The sequence below is a fragment of the Acomys minous genome, assembly GCF_964271855.1.
Source record: "Acomys minous genome assembly, chromosome: 16".
Classification (NCBI taxonomy): domain Eukaryota; kingdom Metazoa; phylum Chordata; class Mammalia; order Rodentia; family Muridae; genus Acomys; species Acomys minous.
Window position 1 is genome coordinate 40,328,480 of NC_140498.1, and position 19,968 is coordinate 40,348,447.

Sequence of the window (19,968 nt, forward strand, 5' to 3'; positions counted from 1 at the left end):
GGTGAAAGTGATCTGGGACCAGGCATATGCTTCTGTGGCGCACACTGCAGCTACAGCTACCATTCCTTTTGCAGTGCAAACGGGCCAGAGCCCGATGGCAGCACTGTACAGCCTCAAGTAGAGCCCAGTGGGGAACCCTCAGCAGTCACCAGTAGTGCTGCACCCACCATGTGGCTAGGAGCCCAGAATGGCTGGTAGGTAAAGCCAAAGATACAAGACATGGGATGTGCTGGGAGCGTTCACGGAGCCATGTAAACTCTGCCCATTTGCATTCGTGCAGGCTGTATGTGCATTCAGCGGTAGCCAACTGGAAGAAGTGTCTGCACTCCATCAAGCTAAAAGACTCTGTGCTGAGCCTGGTGTATGTGGCCCCTACTGAGGGGTGGGGTCAGGGATCCAAGGGCCCAGCAACCCCAGCCTACCTCACTAACTTACCATTCCAGGCATGTCAAAGGCCGAGTGCTGGTAGCTCTTGCAGATGGGACCCTGGCCATCTTCCATCGTGGCGAGGGTAAGGCCTAGTGGCCCTTGCACAGACAGTTCTAGGGGTTCCTGGGTCCCTGGGTCCATCTTGCACCTGGCAATGGGTCTACACCAACCTTGTGAACAGAGATAGACCCTAGCCAGACCTGAGCAGGTGTCCTGCCCTCTTTGTAGATGGCCAATGGGACCTGAGCAACTACCACCTAATGGACCTGGGCCACCCACACCACTCTATCCGCTGCATGGCTGTTGTGGATGACCGAGTCTGGTGTGGCTACAAGAACAAAGTGCATGTCATCCAGCCCAAGACAATGCAGATCGAGGCAAGTGCTAGCCAATAACTTCCAGAGTGTGGAGGGGCTTCTGCCAGGCTGGAGGTTGGGACAGGCTGTCTGTCATTAATGTGGGCCCTGCATCACATCACAGAAAGCCCTTACCTTCCCACTTCCTACCTCTGTTGTCTCGCTGCTATTGTTATCCCACAGAAATCATTTGATGCCCACCCAAGGCGGGAAAGCCAGGTGCGACAGCTGGCCTGGATCGGTGATGGAGTATGGGTCTCTATTCGCCTGGATTCCACCCTTCGGCTCTACCACGCTCACACCCACCAGCACCTGCAGGATGTGGACATTGAGCCTTATGTTAGCAAGATGCTGGGTGAGTCAGGCGTGGTGGGCACATGCCTATAATCTCAGCACTTGGGAGGTAGAAGCAGGAGGAGCAGGAGCTCACGGTTATTACTGTCAGGTTCGAGGCCACCCTTGGCTAGCTGAGAGCCTGCCTCAATATAAAATAAAGATGCTAAACCAGGCAGTGGTGCAGCACTCAGGAGGCAGAGGCAGGCAATTGCTGTGAGTTCAAGCCTGGTCTACAAAACGAGTCCAGGACAGCCAAGGCTACACAGAGAAACCTCGTCTCAAAAAACCAGAAATAAATTTAAAAAACTACTTTAGGGGATACGCTGGGCAACACACCTGGGCACCCATCACTGATGCATTGACCCTTCTTCCTGTCCCACCCAGGTACTGGCAAGCTGGGCTTCTCCTTCGTGCGCATCACAGCCCTACTCATTGCAGGCAACCGTCTGTGGGTGGGCACTGGCAATGGGGTTGTCATCTCCATCCCCTTAACTGAGAGTAAGTTCCCAACCCTGGAGGACACCTATTAAGCAAACAGCAGCAATGCTAAAGAGTCCCCAGAGTAGGTGGGCTGGGGAGCCACTTCTCTGGCCAAGCTCAGCCTTCCTTTCTCTCTCCTCCCCAGCTGTGGTCTTGCATCGAGGCCAGCTCTTGGGGCTCCGAGGTAAGTCCTCAGCATTTGGCCACTTGTGGCCTAGGGCATTTGCTATACCCCTGTACTCACTGTCTCCACCTGCCTGCTGAAAATAAACTGGACCTGTCCTCTTGTCCCTGTTTTCCCAGCCAACAAGACATCCCCAACATCTGGGGAGGGGACTCGCCCCGGGGGCATCATCCACGTGTATGGGGATGACAACAGTGACAAGGCTGCCAGTAGTTTCATCCCCTACTGCTCCATGGCTCAGGCTCAGCTCTGCTTCCATGGGCACCGTGATGCTGTCAAATTCTTTGTCTCTGTGCCAGGTACACTGATGATCTCAACCCACTTTGCCCTCTGTGCTATAGTAGCACAGCTATAACCTTTTCAGAAGGCCACAGTCCTGAGATTCCTCTGCCCACAACAGGAAATGTGCTGGCCACTCTCAATGGCAGTGTGCTGGACAGCCCATCAGAGGGCCCTGGGCCTGCTACATCTGCTGCAGATACTGAGGGCCAGAAGTTGAAGAATGCTCTGGTGCTGAGCGGTGGTGAAGGTTACATCGACTTCCGCATTGGTAAGTAGGCACAGACTAGAGGCGGGACCTGGTGTGGCATATGTGGGAGTCCTCCTCATGGCTGCCAATCCTCCAGGCGATGGAGAGGATGATGAAACTGAGGAAAGTGCTGGAGAGGTGAACCAGGCAACAACCAGATTGTCCAAGGCTGAGCGCAGCCACATCATCGTGTGGCAGGTGTCCTACACCCCTGAGTGAGACCCTGCCCTGCCTGATGCCAACTGTACATAGGACCCTACCTGCCTGCCCCCCCGCCTGTTCCCTGGGGCAGCAAGGTTCGTCCACCCCCTTTTAACCTCTCAACTTGCAGCTTTTGCCTGAGGTCCAGCCCCCAGCTGTTAGAGAGGGGTGAAGCAGGTTTGGGGGAGTGAGGCAAGAACAGATGTCTTTTGTATCAGGGAGGAGAAAGCCTCTGGACACCCTCTCTCCAGCAGCTCCTGGCCCTAGCCAACACCCAGCCCAACATGACGTCCCAGGGGGCCCTCAGGGCAAGGCAGGACCAAAATGGCTATGGGCAGCCCCCACAGGTGGCCCTGGCTCCACTCAGGTCTCACCAGTCCTGGCAGGAGCAAGAGCCTCATACTGCCGAGTCTTCCCCAAGTTTACTTGCTTTGCATGCAGCCCTGAGGAAGGGATTCTTGATTCCCAAACCCTTGCTCTCCCTGAGGGACCCAGGCCTAGCACCATCCTCTGCCCAGAAGCAAGGTTAAGGCTGCTAAGATTCCTGCACCTCAGCCAGCCTTCTCTGGACTTTCCCCATCTCCAAACTGACATTCCCTTGGCCCCCAGCCTGGGTCTTACCTGGGAACCTGGCATGAAAGCTCAGGGCCAGCCTCCCTGGGGCAGCTGCTTCAAAGGATGACAAATAACCATTAACTCAAGGGAGCCCAAGATTGTCTAGCCCCTCACAGACCAGTGTCCCCTAGGCTCTTCCTGGGCACAAGATTGATCTTTGGAGGAGCAAGACCCTAGTGCCCCACCCCTCCCAGAAGCCCCAAGGGTAGAATTTCTCAGGCTGCCAGGGCAGGCACAGGCCTCAGGAAGAAGGGTGGCCCAGGTCTCCCCAGTCAGTCCTAGGATGTGGGCTCAGCCTCAGGTTAATGGAAGATGGTGTGCTCCCAGGGCCTGCCTTCTGCACAGGGCTCCAAGGAGCCTAGCTCCCAGACACGTACTAAGTGCCTAGGGTTGCCAGCTGTGGCCTGTTCCCTTGGAGAGCAACTGACAAGAGGCTGCTGGACAGAGGCCAGAAGAGCTGAGGACCGGCCAGGATGGGCACAGTTCTAAGCAAGTGTATGGAAACAGGTGCTGCCCTGGCCCTGGCCCTGGCCTTACTCTTCCAGGGGGCACTGGTTAGAGTCAGTTGGTCTCTACTGCCCTCTCCCCACCAGAGAAGCACAGACCCAGGGGCGCTGCCCCTGAGCCCATCTGGCCACCACAAGCTGCAGCAATGTGCAGCTGCAGGCTTCTCCCCTCCACCCTGCCACCTCTCCACTGTGATGTATGTCCCTTGTCTGTGCCCACAGGAGTGTGAAGTGACTACTGGGTTGGCTGGGTGGGTGCAGCTGGAGGAGGGGCCAGTGCAACTCTCCTCAGGCTTTGGCCTTGCAAGTGAACTCACATATCTGCTCTGTATGTAATAAATGTCTTAACACTAGTTTTGTCTTGAAACTGCACCAGCGCACAAGGGTTTTCATTTTCTGCAGTTTATTATGAAAAGAAATAACGGGGAGGGACGTGGGAGTGGCTATCCCTGGACAGACTGGGTTGGGTGGTCCTGCACCCACACAGCACTGTCACTGCTGCTGAGCCTTAGGAGGATCACCGATCAACAACCTCCAGGTCGGTATTGCTGACTTCAGTAACATCTACTCATATAGCCAGTGCCCAGCGCTGTCCTCCCAGCACAGGAGCTCATCGTCACGGAACCAAAGAGCGATCTCTCTGTGAGCGCTTTCCACCGAGTCACTGCCATGAATCACATTCCTGTTTGGGAATGGCGAGTGAGCAGGAAGCAGGGAAGGGTGAGGGGAGGCCAGGATGATAGGACTTACTTGCCAACCTCCACGCAGAAATCCCCACGGATCGTGCCAGGCATGGCGTCCCCTGGGTCAGTGGCCCCTATGAGGGCCCGCGAAGCACGAACGACATCCAGCCCTTGCCACACCTGCAGGGGCTACTGTCAGCGCCATAAGGGCTCCCAAGGCTTTGCCCTCCCTTGCAGGTCATCGGAAACTCACCATGGCCACCACGGGACCAGAGCTCATGTATTTAACTAGTCGGCTGTAGAAAGGTCTCCCGCGTAGCTCGGCATAATGCTCCCGCAGTAGATCTTCGGAGGCCTAGGGCAGGGATAGCTACCTGTACCGTGGCCCCGACCCAACCCTGGACCCGCCCGACTCTCCTCCCGGATCCACCTGCTCCTTTGTGCGCCCACACCTGCACTAGCTTCAGTGCCACCAGCTTGAAGCCCTTCCTCTCAAAGCGAAGCACGATCTCGCCCACCAGCCGCCGCTGCACGCCGTCGGGCTTCACTGCCAAGAACGTGCGCTCGTTTACGCCGCTGTAGGCTGCGGGAGTACTGGCTTCAGGCATGCCCCACCACGCGCCCCCCGCCCACCCCGGTCCACCCCCCGCCACTCACCTGCAGGAAAGAGGTTAGCGAAGATGGTCAACACCAGGCAGATCATGGCGGCGGATGGGGCGGACCAGGCGGCGAGGGGGCGGGGCCTTCCTTAAAGGACCTCTGGGCGCGGGCTCTCCAGGCGCTCTGCAGTCAGCGAGCCCAAGACCTGCTTGAGTGTACTGGAGCACCAGGCGCCCCCCGAACACCGCCACCTTCCCTCTCTTGTCCTGCGGCACCCACGTAATGAAACCACAACACAGGCCATTTCGTGCGTTTATTTCCGGACTGAGGAACCGGCAAGGGGCCGCCTGAAAATGACAGCCAGCTGCCCAATTAGTCACTGGCAGGTGTGTCAGGGCTGCAGCGTCTCTAACTCTCCACCAAAGGGGAGGTCTGGTACAGTCAAAGATACCTGTCCATCAAATAACGCACAAGACCTCTCTTGCGGTCCAGGCAGTTAGACTGGGGTGCCCTTGGCCTTCCCTTTGGTCTCCTGTTTTGCCGGGTAGTCCCAGGGACGCATTCGAGTCCTCTCCATGTTCAGGAGCGGCTCCTGGACGCTGGTATCCCCGTTTTTCTGTCGTTCGGCGAGGATCATGGCCCGCAGCAGAGGTGGGTAGGGGACAAAATTCAATTTGTCCTCTGGTTTCGGAGTGAACGCAGTGAAGGCCTCCTCCTCGTGCTTGGGTACCAACCGCCAATCGTGGTACATGACTTGCTCGATTTCCCGAGCCTGATCTTCACTTTTTCCTGGGGAAAGAAGACAAGCTGACTTCCTGCTGGCTGGATAATCTGCGAACCATCACCGGCTCCAACCAGCACCCAGCCTTACCTTTGAAGGTCAGGATGCCCCAGGCCCTCCCGTGGTCCAAGCTCTGCAGAACAAGAGGGGGAGGAGGAGTTGTCAACACAGAGCCCCTGCCACTAAGTTACGTGGGTAAGGGAGACATACAGGCCCATGTGGTTCGGGGTGGGTAGAACCTGCCGGTGTGGTCCAGGGTGGGCAAGATGAAAGTGTAAACGAGAACGGGCAGCACAGGGAGCGAGCGCACCTGCGCCGTGTAGTCGGGCCTCACGCGCGTGAGGCGCCAGTAGCACGGCTCGTCGTGCTGCCACAGCCAGGACTTGCGGGTGACCAGACGACCCAGGCCGAACAAGGGGAGGCGGGCGAGCAGCTGTAGGAGGCGGCTCTCACGGCGCACGTCGGCCCAGGCGCGCACAGGCAGCCGGCGACCGGAGTGCGGCCGGGTCAGCGTCTCGTAGTCTAGGGCGTAGAGCTGCGAGTCTCGCGGCTGGTTGCGCTGCTCGCGCAAGGCACGCACGCGGCGGGCCAGCTCGGCGATCAGCCGGGGTCTCACTTTCTTCCGCGCCATGCCTGTGTCCTTACACCACCGGAAACCTGCAATGCAAGAGCTCTCCCGTTCCGGAAGCGCTCGGTGTCCTGAACAAAAGCATCCGGGTATGTCCGGAAGCTGTAGGAGGGCTGGGCTATGGCGGAGGAAGAACCCGGGAGAGCTACGGGCTCGCGTCCGGGCCGGGGCCAGGGTCTACGCCTGGGCCGTCGGCGACCTTACACCTGGGAGATCTCCGACTCAGACGCCGAAGGCACCAACAATAGGGTAGTCCGCACGCAAGCCCCGAGTACAGGAAAGCACAGGGCTAAGGCCAAGGCGTTACGGGCAGATCAGGTCCTGAGGCGTCTGGTGGTGTGCGTGGATCCAGGTGAGGGACCAAGGGTGGAGGGGCTGGGAACTTGGTGCGGGCCACCGGACAAGGTACTGTCATCACCCACTTACGGGACAGAGTGGAATGACCGAACTGTCGCCTGTTGGGCTCAGCTGTCCTGGAAGATGCAGGCTCCGACATCCTGATGGAGGCGCTGGGCACCCTAGGCTGTGAATGCCGCATCGAGCCGCAACACCAGGCCCGCAGCCTTCAGTGGAGCGTTGTGAGGCCGGCCCCGGCCCCCAGCAATGTGAGTGTCTCCCTGTCACCAGTGCCAGCCCTAGTCCAGGTTTCATCCTTGCCTCTTGACTACCGAGGTAGCTGCGTTCGTCTTTCTTGCCTCGCAAAGGAGTAACCGAAAAGCTGGAGGATGCCCAAGTCACATTTCTTAACAAGAAACCTGAGCACAGCTGCTGCCCTAGAACCTTCTGTTGGCAATAAGGATGGGGTTTGGGTTCCTGCATAGTACTCTGGGACTTATAGGGAGCAGGCCTGGCAGGCCTAACTTCACAGTGTGGAGAGCTGGAGGGTAATTGACAGTGTATGGTGCAGCAGGAGGAGAAGCCATGGGCCCACACAGGTGGTTAGCAGGGCTGGTGTGTGTCCCCTACAGGTGCCTCTGGAGACAAGGGCTGAAAATGACCAGGAACAGTTGCTGCTGCTGGAACCCCAGGAGTTTCTTCAGGGTGCTATGCAGCTGACCCAGGTACGGCAGGGCTGGAGTTGAGAACCGTGGAGGTTTTGAAGGTAAGATGAGGAAACCTGCTGAGTGCTCCAGACACGAGAGCCTTTGGGAGAATTGAGAATGATAATCTGGCCTGCAGACTGGCTGGGGTAGGGAAGGAACCTGACTTGCAGCTGGCAGTGTCCACATGACTCAGGAGCTGGCTGTGGGGTCTGGCTACAGGAGCTGATAATCCCTTACTTGGCTGCTTATGTTCCCTGGACTCAAGGGAAACAGTGCCTGGTATCTGCCTGGAGCACAGTTCTGCTAAACTCTTTGTGGATGCTGATCCCAAGGGGGCCAATATTTGTCAAACACCTGCTGGGTGCTGGCCAGTGTCCAGGCTGGGTGTAGAAATGAACCAGCAAAGGAGCTGGTTCACTTCTCCACCAAAACCCTGCAGTGTGCCTGTGTACTCCTGGGCCTTCAGGAAGCAGAGCCGGTCTCTTAGAGAACAGAGAGGGCCTATAAGCCTCCCTCAGTTCCTCTTTCCTCTGGAAACTGGTCATACTGGTGGCCATGGGTGTGCTGCTGTAGCCCTCCTGTGAACAAGTATGTGGATATTTTTCTTTTAGATCACAGACCCACCTCGCTCCACGCCCTGGCTTTCTCCCAAGAGTCTCACCCGCCCGTCCCATCTGGCTTTCATTGGATTGGATGCATACCTGTGGTATCTCTTAACCTAACCTCAGTAGGACTGGCTTGGATGGGATTCCAGGAAAGTGGGATTTCCTCTAGTGGCTGCTGTGTCACACAGCTGGCTCCACTTGCCCTGCATGGACTCTGCAGAGGTAGGGAGACTTGGGAACCCAAAAGATGATCACCTCTGTTCAGGTCTCAGCAGCCCAGTTCTCAGAAGACACAGCAGCTAAAGAAGTCAAAGGAAGGCCATGCCAAGGTGGCTATCAGCTGGCCTGAGGTGGAGGAGGTGAGCAGCCAGAGTTAGATGGCTGGCCTTTGTCTCTGCACTTGAGCTACTGTGGTTGGCTGGTCAGAACTGGCCCTGGTTCCCAGCATAATTGGGGTGGTGGTTCCCAGAAGACATCCAGCCCATTCCCGCTCTCACGTTCCCCAGGCCCTGGTGCTGCTTCAACTCCACGCAAACCTGGATGTGCTGTTGGTGGCCTCTTGGCAGGAGCTGAGTCAGCATGTGTGTGCCTTCACCAAGGCCCTCTCCCAGCGCCCCTCTAAGTATGCCCCCCTGCAGGGACTGAGTGGAGGCGGGACAGGGCTGGATGGCTGCACAGGTGGTGTTCTCGAAGCTTCTGGCTGGGTGTCCTTCTCATTTCAGGCAGTACCGAGATTCCCAGGCCTTTTCCTTCTGCACAGCAGGGCACTGGGCCTCGGGCCAGCTTGTGACCAAAGATGGCTCTGGGCTCCGTGGAGTGTGGTGGCGGCAAATCAGACAGTTCAACAGGGTCAGCCCAGCTGTGGCTGATGCTGTTGTTGCTGCCTTCCCCTCCCCCCGCCTTTTGCAACAGGTGAGCCCCCTGAGTGCCCCCTCCCAGCACCAGGACCTAAGGCCCACCAGCTCTTCACACCTGTGCTCACTCTAGGCTCTGACGGACTGCAGCACAGAGCAGGAGCGCCTGAGCCTCCTAGCTGACCTCCCTGTGAAGGCCCACAAGGGCAGGCAGCCTCGAAGAGTGGGGCCTGACCTCTCGCGCCGAATCTGTATCTTCTTGACCACCACCAACCCCGATCTCCTCCTGGACCTGGGCTCTTGACCACACCTGTGGCATCCCTGGGTTGCCTCCTGCCCATCAGCAGAACAGGACAAGCCTGCCCAAGGGAGTGACTAATTACTGAGGGGCAGACAAGGAGGCCCAGCCACCATTCTTTGTCAGCCTGGGGTAAACCGTGTTGTTCGATAGTCAAATGGAAGCACCATGGGGTAGGGGGACATGGAGCTGAGGCGAGTAGAAGAGTCTACTGGGTAGCAGGCAGCAAGGGTCCCAGAGTGACTGGGGCTTCAGTTTGCCCTTGGCCTAGACATTTGTTGCAGGGAGCCCAGTGGCAGGGTTGAGGGCCCAGTTGGGTAGTTTCCAGCCCCATTGGTACCTACAAGCTTAGGCTACACTCTCAGGGAGAAGTAGTAAGAGACTGTTGGGAGAAGAGACCCACGCCAGGCAGCTCCGGCCTTTGTGAGGACTCTTTTAATGTCATAGCCTAAACGTAACATAAACCCTTCACAGGGCACCCACTGACATCTCTGTGACAGGAGCTGACAACATGCAGTGCAAGTCAGGAGACCCAAGGGCCTGTGTCCAGAGAGCCCTTTTTCCTGGGCTGGGAGTGCTCCGCCCTGAGTCAGGTAGCCTCTCAGGCTTGTAATCTCGGTCCAGAAGTATTGGGCTGCTGTTCCCAAGACACATGGTAACTGAGTGCTGCTTTCCCACCGCCATAGGCAGTCGCCTACGCACTTCATGGCCAACAGGGAAGACCGTCCTGGGTCCCTGGCAGGGACACGCCTAGACAAATCTCAGTTTCCCCTCTCCTGCTGCCTGGAGAGGCAGGGCAGAGAAAGGTAGCTGCTTTCCAGCAGACAAGTCAGCTTCTTCGGCAGCGCTTCCTCTGACAGGGCCTGGCCTCAGCACTCTGTGTGTCAGCTGCAGCGGTGCCAGGAGGGGACCCAGGGGTCTTCCAGTGGTTGCAGTTCATGCTTAGGACCCAGCCCAGCTTGTTATGCAGCACTTGCTTGAGGCCAGGTGGCAAGGGCAGGCCCTCAAGGGTGTCCCCTGAGTTTGGCCGCAGCTGGCGCAAGCGATAGCAGCACAGGTATTGCAGGGAGGTGGAGCTGGCACAGGAGCGGATGACTTTCATGCTGCTCTTGGCAGCTGTGGAGCACACCATCGGGTAGAACCTTCTGTTTTGCAGCCGGGTGGCAGCCACTCCTGGTAGGAAGACTCAGCCTGAGTGCCATGTAGGTCAGAAGCTGTCTAGCTCCGCCCACAATGCACCCAGGTGAGCAGCTCCTGCTGCTCTGAATGCAGCACTCAGACTCAGCCCCACCCATCCTCAGGAGCCTGGCCCACCCCTACCCATCCCATCTCTGCTGTCCAGGGTCAGGCTGAGAGAAGGCACCTCACCTATGCACTTCCTGTTCTTGAAGAAGGTCAGGGTCCCATGCCATGTGTCCAAGTGTACACCAATAATAGAGCCCTGGCCGAACCGTGAAGAGAAGCTTGTCTTGTCACCTTTGTGGTGGAGGAGCCCTGGGAGGAGCAGATGGGTGAACCTGGGAGGTCTATGGCACTGCTAGCCCCACACACACCCCAGGCAACACCTACCAGTGTAGGAGAGGCCCCAGCTGTCTTCATCCCTGCCAAGCAGGCTGCAGAATGTGTGGTGGTACTTGTCCAGGTCCACATCTGATGTCCCAATGCCCACCATCTGCAAACAGTGGGGCTGGACAGTTAGGTGCCTAGCGGCAGGGCCCATGGCAGCTACCCTCTTGCTTGACCATTTACCATGTCAGTGCCATACACGGGAGAGGTCATCTTGATTTCCCAGAAATGCTGGCCATCCCCTAGCTCCTTGGTGCCCCGGATGGCTGCAGTGCCACAGCTGTATTCCATGTGAAAGCTGACCTTGCGATTATCACAGCTCAGCAGGGTGGCTGAGGACTTGTTCAGGTCATCCCAGACCCAATCAAAATCTGTAAGAAAGAGGGTCCAAACTAGGGAGGGCTAGAGCAAAGCGGGCCCTCACTGGTCCTAGAGGACCTGCCCAGCCTCCCCCCACCCCCACGTCCCCAGGGCAGGCAGGGCACTCACCCTCATCTTCCTCACCACAACGGCAGTCCTTGCCTCGGTGTGCCGCATGTAGACTGTTGCAGAAGGCAGCCTCGCTCTGGCCCTCACAGTCACAGAAGGACTCTCCTGTCACAGGCACAGCACTGGGGATGGATGGTGGCAGGGAAGAGTACTCAGGGTCAGAGTCTGAGTCGCTGTGCTGGGAGGGAAGCGGCAGATTGTGCTCGTTACGGTGGCTCTCCCACAGCCAGGCTACCCACCCCTTCTCAAATCTAGATACCTCTGGGGTTCTCCAGTACATGATATAAGCAACCTCAGTGCCAAGATTTGACTTCGTGCCCAGGAGAGTACAGTGAGATGGGGAGGTGGCCTCAGGCATAGCTTCTCACTTGGCTTTTTTTTTTTTTAAGATTTATTTATTTATTACATACACAGTGCTCTGCCTGCATGTACACCTGCGGGCCAGAAGAGGGCATCAGATTACATTATAGATGGTTGTGAGCCACCATGTGGTTGCTGGGAATTGATCTCAGGACCTCTAGAAGAGCGGGTGGTGCTCTTAACATCTGAGGCATCTCTCCAGCCCTATCACTTGGCTTCTTAATGGATCTCTGAAACTCAGCACACAACCCTCAGCCCCATTTCTGCACAGAAGCCCTGGCTGCCATTGGCCACACAAGGTGGGGCTGTGTCTACCTCCTGTCTTCTCTGGGTCTCCTAAATCGTAGAGCTGGTGCTGTCAGCTGGTGCCTTGCACAGCCTAAGACCTAAGCCTTGGGATGTGGTTCCATCCCCTATAAGGTCACTCACTGAGTCAAGAGGAGCATAGTTAATGAGGCCTAATGGGCTGACGCAGCTGCTCCAAGCCTCAGCTGCAGCAAACTCCTCCAATGGTGCAGCCCTTGTGGCTTGTGGCTTCACATCTCAGTCCTCAGAGCCTGGTGGGGCTGTGGATAAAGCTGGGCTGGTCAAGTTCCAGGTACTGACTGGCCAATTGACACTATTGCTGTTCGGCTGCTCTGCAGACCTTTGGATCCCTGCTTTAGTGGTAGGGTCCAGGCTAGTTGGCTTGGAAGTCTCTGAAGCTTTGGCTTCTGCCTCCTTGAGATACTGGGCCCCACACAGGTACAGGACCCTCCTATAATCACTACACCACAGCTGCCGCCTCCCCTGGAGTTATATCTGTTTCCAGCCCCACAGCCAGTCGTGTCATGGGCCCCAGATGCTCATTGCACTTCTCTAGATGGAAGCTTTCAGCCACCAAGAGAAGCCTGGACCACATCTTTCACCCCATATTCTCTCTTCACAATACTCGGGTTCTCCACTGTCTGGGTCTCTGCATATTTGGCAAGATCAGCAGCTCCTCAGGGAGGACCCCAAATCATCCACCAGATCCTGAGAACCATCATGGTGGTTGTACAATACCATGAGCAGGTGAGGGAGGAAGGTGTCCAACAACAGACAACTGAAGGGAGACTGAAAAGTGACCCCCAACTCCCAGCCCTGTGGGCTGTGACGGGAATAGTGACTCCACAAGGAGCCTGGCGCAGGACGTTTGGTCAACCAAGATGAGCTTAGGCCCCTCAGAAGCCAAACAGAACAGCTATCTTGCCTAGAGGAAAGGCTTATAACTCAGAGTGGACCTTGCACCCTACTGGCAAAGATGGGGAACCAGGAGCCAGGATACAAGATCAGTCTGCCTAGGACAGGAGCAAGGCTGCTGCTCAACCCAACCGGGGCCCAGGAAACACCTGGAACTGCTTGCCACCTGACTACACTACATGGCACTATAAGTTCATTACATGACAGAGGACAGGCATGTGTGTGTGTCACTGCCTCCATCCCACAGTGATGACTGTGAGGCAGGAACAGGCAACAGGCTGCTTCAGGGTACATTGTCATTGGGAGATGAAAATTTGGACTGACCTCTCAAGCTCAGAAACCCCAAGAATGGCCTGGGACACGGATGACCAAATTGGAGGTGAACCTCCAAGTTTTCTTCACAATCCGGTGATCCCATGGGCTCCTAGAAGGGCGCTTTGATATCAGAGTAGAGGCAATACAGAGCAGAGCCAGAATGCCCGCCTAGTATGAGGAGCCCAGTCAGTGCATGGAGCTGGGTCTACCCTGTGCCTGCACTCCTAGGCTTCCCTGTTTGTTCCCAGTCTCCAACAAAGGAAGTCTTGGGACATTTGAACTTCAAGAACTACAATTTTTTTTTTTTTTTTTTTTTTTTTGGTTTATCAAGACAGGGTTTCTCTGTGTAGCCTTGGCTGTCCTGGACTCGCTTTGTAGACCAGGCTGGCCTTGAACTCACAGCAATCCACCTTTTTCTGCCCTTCCTGAGTGCTGGAATTAAAGGCATGCGCCACCACGCCTGGCTACAAATATTTTTCTTTAAAAAGCGGTTGCTGGTGACCTGAGTTTGACCCCAAGGGTATCAGAGGGTTGAGAGAACTAATTCCTGCAAGATGTCCTGACTTCCTCATGTTTGTCATAGCACACATGTACACACACAATATAAACTGCCTCAAGCCTAAGGCCTGCTTGTGTTACAGTGCGCCTTTGGTCCCAGCACTTGGGAGGCAGAGGCAGGCAGATCTCTGAGTTCAAGGGTAGCTTGGTCTATAGAGTAAGTTCCAGGACAGCTAGGGCAACACAAAGACCCTGTCTCAAAATCCCAAAAAAGATAACATCCTCTTATATACAACACAAATATAAAGTGAACATTTGTGTGGCAAAAGAAACATCCAGGGTTATCAAGATGGCACAGTATGTGCATGCTGACTACTGTACACCAAAGAATCCCCAGACACCAAATATAAGTGGTACGAGAGCTATAAAAAACAAAACAAAAACAAAAACAAACATCCACCCATTCACTACGGCACATAATCAAACAAAAATATTTAGCGGGTGGGTACCAAGTTGGCAACAGCTATTCTGGAAATCAACAAAGCTAACGAACAGGCATTTACTGTACACTAACCAGCACTGCCCAAGATCCCCAGCCCTAAGTTTCTTTTTTTTTTTTTTTTTTTTTTTCCAGAGCTGAGGACCGAACCCAGGGCCTTGCTAGGCAAGCGCTCTACCACTGAGCTAAATCCCCAACCCCCAGCCCTAAGTTTCTATCACTCTCAGATGGTCTTTACCAGACCGTAAAGCCCTTACAAGCACAATATACAAGACACAGTTCAGTCACCCAGCTCAGTTGTCTTTTTTGCCCTATCCATTCTCTTTTGTTTCTGGGACCTACCTGCCCATCAGAGTCATAGCCCCAGTTAGTGGTGCCTGCCAGAGCCACAGCTCGGGCATCTGTGTCTCGGCGAGCTGCACTCAGGACAAATCGCCACGCCCTGCTACTCCGTGGACGCCGGGCCATAGTGGAGAGGACCTGGAAAAAAAATAGTTCTAAGTTTTAAAGACATGCAGTGTGTCAGAATGCTCAAACAAGACCTATACCCACGGCCCACGACTCTTCCCCTGGCATCCGTGGACCATTTTGTAGGCTAGACCATAGGTCCCCGAAAGGATGGGGACTCGGGGCCCTGGACACTGAGCCTGGGCTCCAGAAACTCCCACAAGCTCATACCTGGCTCCAGTATCTAAGCACCTCAATCAAGCCCAGAGCGATGGTGTGAAACGCAACCCAGACACCCATGACTCTGGAGGTGCCTCAGCCCATCTCTGCATTCCGTTCAGGAGCTGCTGCCCCTCAGGCAGGTGACACTTAACTTGCTCCTCCTCCTCCGCTGTCCACTTTGGCAAATGGCATCCCCAGCATCCAGTTCCTCATGCCAAAAATACGCCTGTCATCCGCTCCTGACACCCCTTCTTCCAATACACCTGAAGTGGTTCCTACTTGTCGCTGGAGACCCACCGCTTCCTGCACCACACAACTCTCTCTGACCCATCCCGCTCCAGACACACTACAAACTCGAGTCTTTGATACAACCTTAAACTCACGCGCTTGATGGCGTTGTTAGGACAAAATGCAAAGCTGTGGGAGGTCTGGATCTCCTCTCCTGAGTGGACTGTCTGGGTCTAACAGTCGGCTCTGTCCTAGCTGCTTCCGGTCCCCTGAAGACCCATTGCTCGACCCTAACCTCGCCCCGGCCACCCACAAAGAAGCCGAGCGGGGCCGCGCCCAGGACTCCACAGCAGTTGAGTTGGCCGAGCGCCGTACAGGAGCACACGGTAGGAACCCAATGAATGAACCAGAGATGTGCCGGGATTTGGCCACGCTCGGCCTCCGCGGAGCCGGAGGTTATCTCCCTCGCCAGAGGCTCGCGGATCTGGCTACGGCGACACAGTCCGTGGCGCCTGGCTCCGAGGCCCCCGCCCAGACTCCCGTGATCCGCCGCGGGGGAACAAGAGGTGGCCGGTTTGTCCGCCCGCAAGGTCAAATCGCCGCCCGCCGGGCCTGGCCGGGCTGGGCCGGCGAGGCTCACCTGCGGCCAACGCGCTCCGCCGGCGCTGACCCACTTTCCGTTCCGGCCGCGACGCAAACAATCCCCGCCCCCGCGCTGCATTGGCCGGGCAGCCGAAGGCGGGCTCTCCGGCAGCTTCGCGCGGGGGCGGGTCTCGCGAGACAGGGATGCTGTCAAGAGGCTTGCACAACCTGTCAATCCTGAAGCGAAGTTCCTACTGGTCCTTGCTAGAGCGGTCAGAAAGATTCTCGCATGGCCATTGGACAAGTATGCGGAAGTATATCTATGTCAGTGGCGTCATCATCCGTTGCTTAGATCGGGACTTCTTTGGGTGACCTGATTGGCTAATGGATGCGTGACCAGCCTCTCAAAATAAGTCAGGGGCGGGCTCTTGTTGTCATTGGCTTAAAGGCTCGGAAAGTTGGCAGAGGAAGCGGAAGGGAACCGCGAAGAGCAACTGGTAGCGGGATGGCGGCTGCAGCTGGTGAGCGTGCGGGTCGGCCCAGAGTGAGGGCTGGAGAAGTCTGAAGGCGAGCGAGTGCAGCAGCTTGGGGCGGCCAGCACGCAGAGTAGCCCGAGATGCCAATGCATCCCATGTCCCCTTGTTCACTGAGCCGGCCCAGTGACGCGGATGCACACGTAGGAGGTTACAGTCGGGCTGGGTCCTCGGCCTTACACCTTCCAGAGAGCTGGAAGCCCTTTGCGGTCTCTAGTGTCTATGCAGTCGTGCTCAGGTGCCGCTTTTCTATGACTGTGGAAATAACGTGCACCTTGAGTACTAATCAGGTTTGCACGTGCCTTCAGTTGCTCCACTTAAGACAGAAGTGAGGCCAAGACAGATTTGGGGGCTTCTAGGACACCTACCTGTGTGCCTTTGTGTTTGTCACTTTCCCGGACACCCCAACTCCTGTTTCTTTTTGTTTGTTTGGTTGGTTGGTTGGTTTGGTTTTTCCAGACAGGGTTTCTCTCTGTGGCCTTGGCTGCCCTGGACTCACTTTGTAGACCAGGCTGGCCTCAAACTCAAAGTGATCCACCTGCCTCTGCCTCCCGAGTGCTGGGATTACAGGTGTGCGTCACCACAGCCAGCTCCAACTCCTGTTTCTTACCAGAGCCCGGGAACCTAGCTGGCGTGCGGCATATCATCCTCGTTCTTTCTGGAAAGGGGGGCGTTGGGAAAAGCACCATCTCCACAGAGTTGGCCCTGGCGCTGCGCCACCAGGGCAAGAAGGTGAGGCCCCGACCAGTCCGGACGCCTGATTCATTGTTGTCCCTAGCTCCCAGCAAGCCTGGCAGGCTTCTCTCCATCCCTCAGCAGCCGACTCCTTGCAGGTGGGGATCCTAGACACGGACGTGTGCGGTCCCAGCATCCCACACATGCTCCGCGCACAAGGCAAGGCAGTGCACCAGTGTGACGATGTCTGGGTGCCTGTGTTTGTGGACCAGGAGCAGAGCATCGCCCTCATGTCTGTGGGCTTCCTGCTGGAAGACCCTGACGAGGCAGTGGTGTGGAGAGGTCCCAAGAAACATGGTAAGAACTTGCTGAGAGGCAGGCTCCCAGCTGCCCCTTCAGTGCCCCTTAACTGGGGTTGCCTTCCCTCACCTCGTGGCTGCTGCCTTTGGGTAAAGCCAGAAGCCAGTCCTGGCCTCTTCGTATTGGAGTCTCTGTTCTGTTGGAATGTTTCCACCGCTGACACGTGAATTGACACCTCTGTGTCCCTGAGAAGCCTTCGAGAACTTCTGTGACAACCTCTGGATAGAGAGTGTGACATGAGGCCAAGATCAAGGGAGAAGCTGTGTTAGGCATTTGCTGTGAAGCTATCAGCCACTCTTAAGTTCATCCCTTAGATAGGAAGGGGTTGGTCTACTGAGACCCCGCCCCCTACCCCCACCCCTCCCCACCCCCAAGCGCATGCCCTCACTGCACTCGAGGGTCTGAGGCCACATGATGTATAGTGAACCCAAGTGCGTCAAGGCCATAACTTGAAACCATCCTGGCTGCAGTGGGAGGCTACCTGGGAAGAATAGCACACTTAGAGTGAACGGCTGGCTGCTCCTGGGTGTGTTAGCAGGGAGCTGCGTGCCAGGCCATCTTCCCTGGGCTTGAAGACGCAGATGCCCTTAGGACAGTGTCAAGGCTTCGTTCTCACCCAGGGCCTTCATGGGAGTTGGCTACAGCCCTACAAGGTGGGGGGTAGAGACAGTTCAGTGGGGGCCCAGGAGCTCTGCCCCCCCATGCCCCTCCCCTCCTGTTATCTCCCAGATTGGTGGAGCCTTGCTGCCTTGTGTGGCAAGTGTTCCCAGGGTCCCCTGGAAGCTGTCCAGAAGCAACCGGTAGATCCTGGGGCTGAACAGGAGAAGCCTCGTTTTTTCCTAACCCTTCTGTCAGAGCTTACTACTGCCCTTTGGGGTCTTTGCAGCACTGATACAGCAGTTTGTGTCTGGCGTGGCCTGGGGGGATCTGGACTATCTAGTTGTGGACACACCCCCAGGGACTTCTGATGAGCACATGGCCACTGTGGAAGCCCTGCGCCCCTATAGGCCCCTGGGGGCCCTAGTGGTCACCACACCACAGGTACCACTGGCATCTCCTCAGCCCTGCCTGGGTGGGTGGGTGGCTGCAGGCACGTGTGAATGGGAGGGCACGTGTGAATGGTTGGGCTCAGGCTAGGCCGTGGTGGGCCACGTTCTCCAATGGCTACTTGACTCTTGGCTGAGCTCTAGCTGACCGACCCCCTCCTCGCTCTGGCCCACAGGCGGTGTCTGTTGGAGACGTGAGGCGGGAGCTGACCTTCTGTAAGAAGACTGGGCTGCAGGTGCTAGGGGTCATAGAGAACATGAGTGGCTTCGCGTGCCCACACTGCGCTGTGAGTCTCGGAAGCTGGGTGGTTGGGGTACAAGACAGCCCAGGCAGTCAGGGGCTTGGAGCCGCCAGATGGGTGACTTCAGGATAGAGAAGACACCGTGACTACCTGGGCGCTCTCCCTGGACCAGCTGTGGGACTCGCCCTGGTGGTGGGTCTGCAAACTGGACCCTCAACGCCCTTGTCTCCTAGGAGTGCACCAATGTCTTCTCCAGAGGCGGTGGGGAGGAGCTGGCCCGCCTGGCTGGAGTGCCCTTTTTAGGTAAGTGTCAAGAGCAGGCCATGGGGGGGGGGGCCCCAACTTCCACCTACCAGCCTCCCAAGTGGGTCTGACTGCAGCGTTGGGCCTCCCTTCCTATACGCGCCCAGTCTGCGGTGTATCTGGTCTTCCTACCACTTGTCCACATTGTTCCAAGCGGGAGGTCATGGGAGGCTAACAGCTGAGCTGCCGGCAGGTGAGTGCTCGATTGACATCCCTCGCATGCTGCAGCCTCTCAGTAGGCCTCCTCTTATGTTTATTTCTTCACTGGGGAGGGGGGTGTGGGTGTGCACATGCCGCAGAGTACTTGGGGAGATCATATGCTAGCTTGTGCGTGTCAGTTACCGCCTCCTGCCATGTAGGCCCTGGGTATTGAACTCAGGTTGTCAGGCTTGGCAGCAGACCCCTTTAGCCACTGAGCCTTTTTGTCAGCCCTTTCCTGGCTTTTGCTGTTCCAGGCTCTGTTCCCCTGGATCCCCAGCTTACCAGGAGCCTGGAGGAGGGCCGTGACTTCATCCAGGAATTTCCCAAGAGCACTTCGTACACTGCACTCACTTCCATAGCCCAGAAAGTTCTGCACAGGATGTCTGCTCTGCACTCCTGACAGCCTCACAGCCTCCTTGGTGCTGCGTGCTCTGTTCTCAGCCTACTGGGACTTTGGGAGCAGAGGTCCTCGGGACTGTCTTGGGACCTGCAGTTGCCCGGCCTGGACAGTGGCTGGTCTATGATTCCGTCCGTGCTGAGATCTTCCTGCAGGACAGTGGCATTTCCCAGTGGTGTTTTGGGTTGAGTTTACTTGCCATCAGCAGCTTCACCAAACTGGTCTGTAGCTTGGGGCGTGGCTTGGGTTCTAGCTTCTTGAGACAGTAGTAGCCTTAACCTCCACTCTATGGGCTTTTTTGGTCCAGCCCTAGTCTCTTCTGCCCCAGGTCAACAGGCTGCTCTGACAGCTGGCCACGCACCAGCTGGCCAGTACTTTCTCATCCTGACTGAGCCTGAGTGCCCACCTGTGATATGGAGCCTTCTGTGACGCACTTCGAGGTTTACAGGTCCGTCTGGTAACTTTAACGGACTCTGTCACCACCTTGTGAAGAACCCAGCTTCCAGACCCTGTGTCCTCAGGGAAATGGCTCTTGATCACCTACATTTCAAAGCTGGGACAAAGCAGTATTAGTAAAAATATAAAGGGGTCTAACGATGTGAGGATGTCTTGTCTTGGGCGAAGGGGGTCAGTGTGTTGTGTTTTCAGGCACCTAT

The 19,968-nt window shown here is 56.5% G+C and overlaps 6 protein-coding genes across 18 annotated transcripts in view; 3 read left to right on the forward strand and 3 right to left on the reverse strand.

The window, feature by feature from the left end:
- MAPK8IP3 (mitogen-activated protein kinase 8 interacting protein 3) overlaps positions 1-4,008 on the forward strand; it is a 43,382-nt gene extending 39,374 nt beyond the window's left edge. For all 10 annotated transcript variants that reach the window (XM_084761612.1, XM_084761615.1, XM_084761618.1 and 7 more), the window contains 10 exons: positions 75-194; positions 281-361; positions 444-511; positions 658-806; positions 969-1,140; positions 1,506-1,619; positions 1,747-1,785; positions 1,905-2,084; positions 2,186-2,335; positions 2,412-4,008. In XM_084761612.1, coding sequence (XP_084617738.1) covers positions 75-194; positions 281-361; positions 444-511; positions 658-806; positions 969-1,140; positions 1,506-1,619; positions 1,747-1,785; positions 1,905-2,084; positions 2,186-2,335; positions 2,412-2,533 — 1,195 coding nt within the window. In that variant the 3' untranslated portion in view covers positions 2,534-4,008. The remainder of the gene's footprint in view (positions 1-74; positions 195-280; positions 362-443; positions 512-657; positions 807-968; positions 1,141-1,505; positions 1,620-1,746; positions 1,786-1,904; positions 2,085-2,185; positions 2,336-2,411) is intronic.
- A 14-nt stretch (positions 4,009-4,022) lies between these two features.
- NME3 (NME/NM23 nucleoside diphosphate kinase 3) lies at positions 4,023-5,134 on the reverse strand. 3 transcript variants are annotated; one of them, XM_084761665.1, is made up of 5 exons: positions 4,977-5,134; positions 4,772-4,902; positions 4,573-4,674; positions 4,387-4,499; positions 4,023-4,300 (listed from the first exon to the last, which is right to left on the reverse strand). In XM_084761665.1, exons 1-5 carry the CDS (start codon positions 5,020-5,022, stop codon positions 4,201-4,203), a joined length of 492 nt encoding a protein of 163 aa, XP_084617791.1. In that variant the 5' UTR covers positions 5,023-5,134; the 3' UTR covers positions 4,023-4,200. The 3 variants fall into 3 exon arrangements, with proteins under 3 accessions (XP_084617791.1, XP_084617790.1, XP_084617792.1); XM_084761664.1 differs by having other exon boundaries at positions 4,023-4,318; XM_084761666.1 differs by having other exon boundaries at positions 4,023-4,318; positions 4,772-4,866; positions 4,977-5,072.
- Positions 5,135-5,217: 83 nt separating this feature from the next.
- MRPS34 (mitochondrial ribosomal protein S34) lies at positions 5,218-6,386 on the reverse strand. Its single transcript, XM_084761662.1, has 3 exons — positions 6,011-6,386; positions 5,791-5,833; positions 5,218-5,708 (listed from the first exon to the last, which is right to left on the reverse strand). The coding sequence occupies exons 1-3, from the start codon at positions 6,329-6,331 to the stop codon at positions 5,416-5,418; spliced, it is 657 nt and encodes a 218-aa protein (XP_084617788.1). The 5' UTR covers positions 6,332-6,386; the 3' UTR covers positions 5,218-5,415.
- Positions 6,355-9,395, forward strand: EME2 (essential meiotic structure-specific endonuclease subunit 2). The gene is made up of 8 exons (XM_084761639.1): positions 6,355-6,680; positions 6,797-6,933; positions 7,297-7,389; positions 7,983-8,077; positions 8,242-8,335; positions 8,483-8,598; positions 8,699-8,888; positions 8,964-9,395. The coding sequence occupies exons 1-8, from the start codon at positions 6,449-6,451 to the stop codon at positions 9,132-9,134; spliced, it is 1,128 nt and encodes a 375-aa protein (XP_084617765.1). The 5' UTR covers positions 6,355-6,448; the 3' UTR covers positions 9,135-9,395.
- Positions 9,396-9,548: 153 nt separating this feature from the next.
- SPSB3 (splA/ryanodine receptor domain and SOCS box containing 3) lies at positions 9,549-15,351 on the reverse strand. Its single transcript, XM_084761655.1, is given in 7 exon segments — positions 9,549-10,301; positions 10,497-10,622; positions 10,698-10,860; positions 10,863-11,065; positions 11,184-11,361; positions 14,419-14,556; positions 15,269-15,351. Coding segments are annotated over 6 exon segments (1,140 nt in total). The 5' UTR covers positions 14,545-14,556; positions 15,269-15,351; the 3' UTR covers positions 9,549-9,957.
- Positions 15,130-19,906, forward strand: NUBP2 (NUBP iron-sulfur cluster assembly factor 2, cytosolic). 2 transcript variants are annotated; one of them, XM_084761646.1, is made up of 7 exons: positions 15,130-15,359; positions 16,702-16,820; positions 16,922-17,120; positions 18,010-18,164; positions 18,346-18,456; positions 18,645-18,714; positions 19,170-19,906. In XM_084761646.1, exons 1-7 carry the CDS (start codon positions 15,155-15,157, stop codon positions 19,313-19,315), a joined length of 1,005 nt encoding a protein of 334 aa, XP_084617772.1. In that variant the 5' UTR covers positions 15,130-15,154; the 3' UTR covers positions 19,316-19,906. The 2 variants fall into 2 exon arrangements, with proteins under 2 accessions (XP_084617772.1, XP_084617773.1); XM_084761647.1 differs by lacking the exon at positions 15,130-15,359 and adding an exon at positions 15,962-16,076.
- Positions 19,907-19,968: the final 62 nt, after the last annotated feature.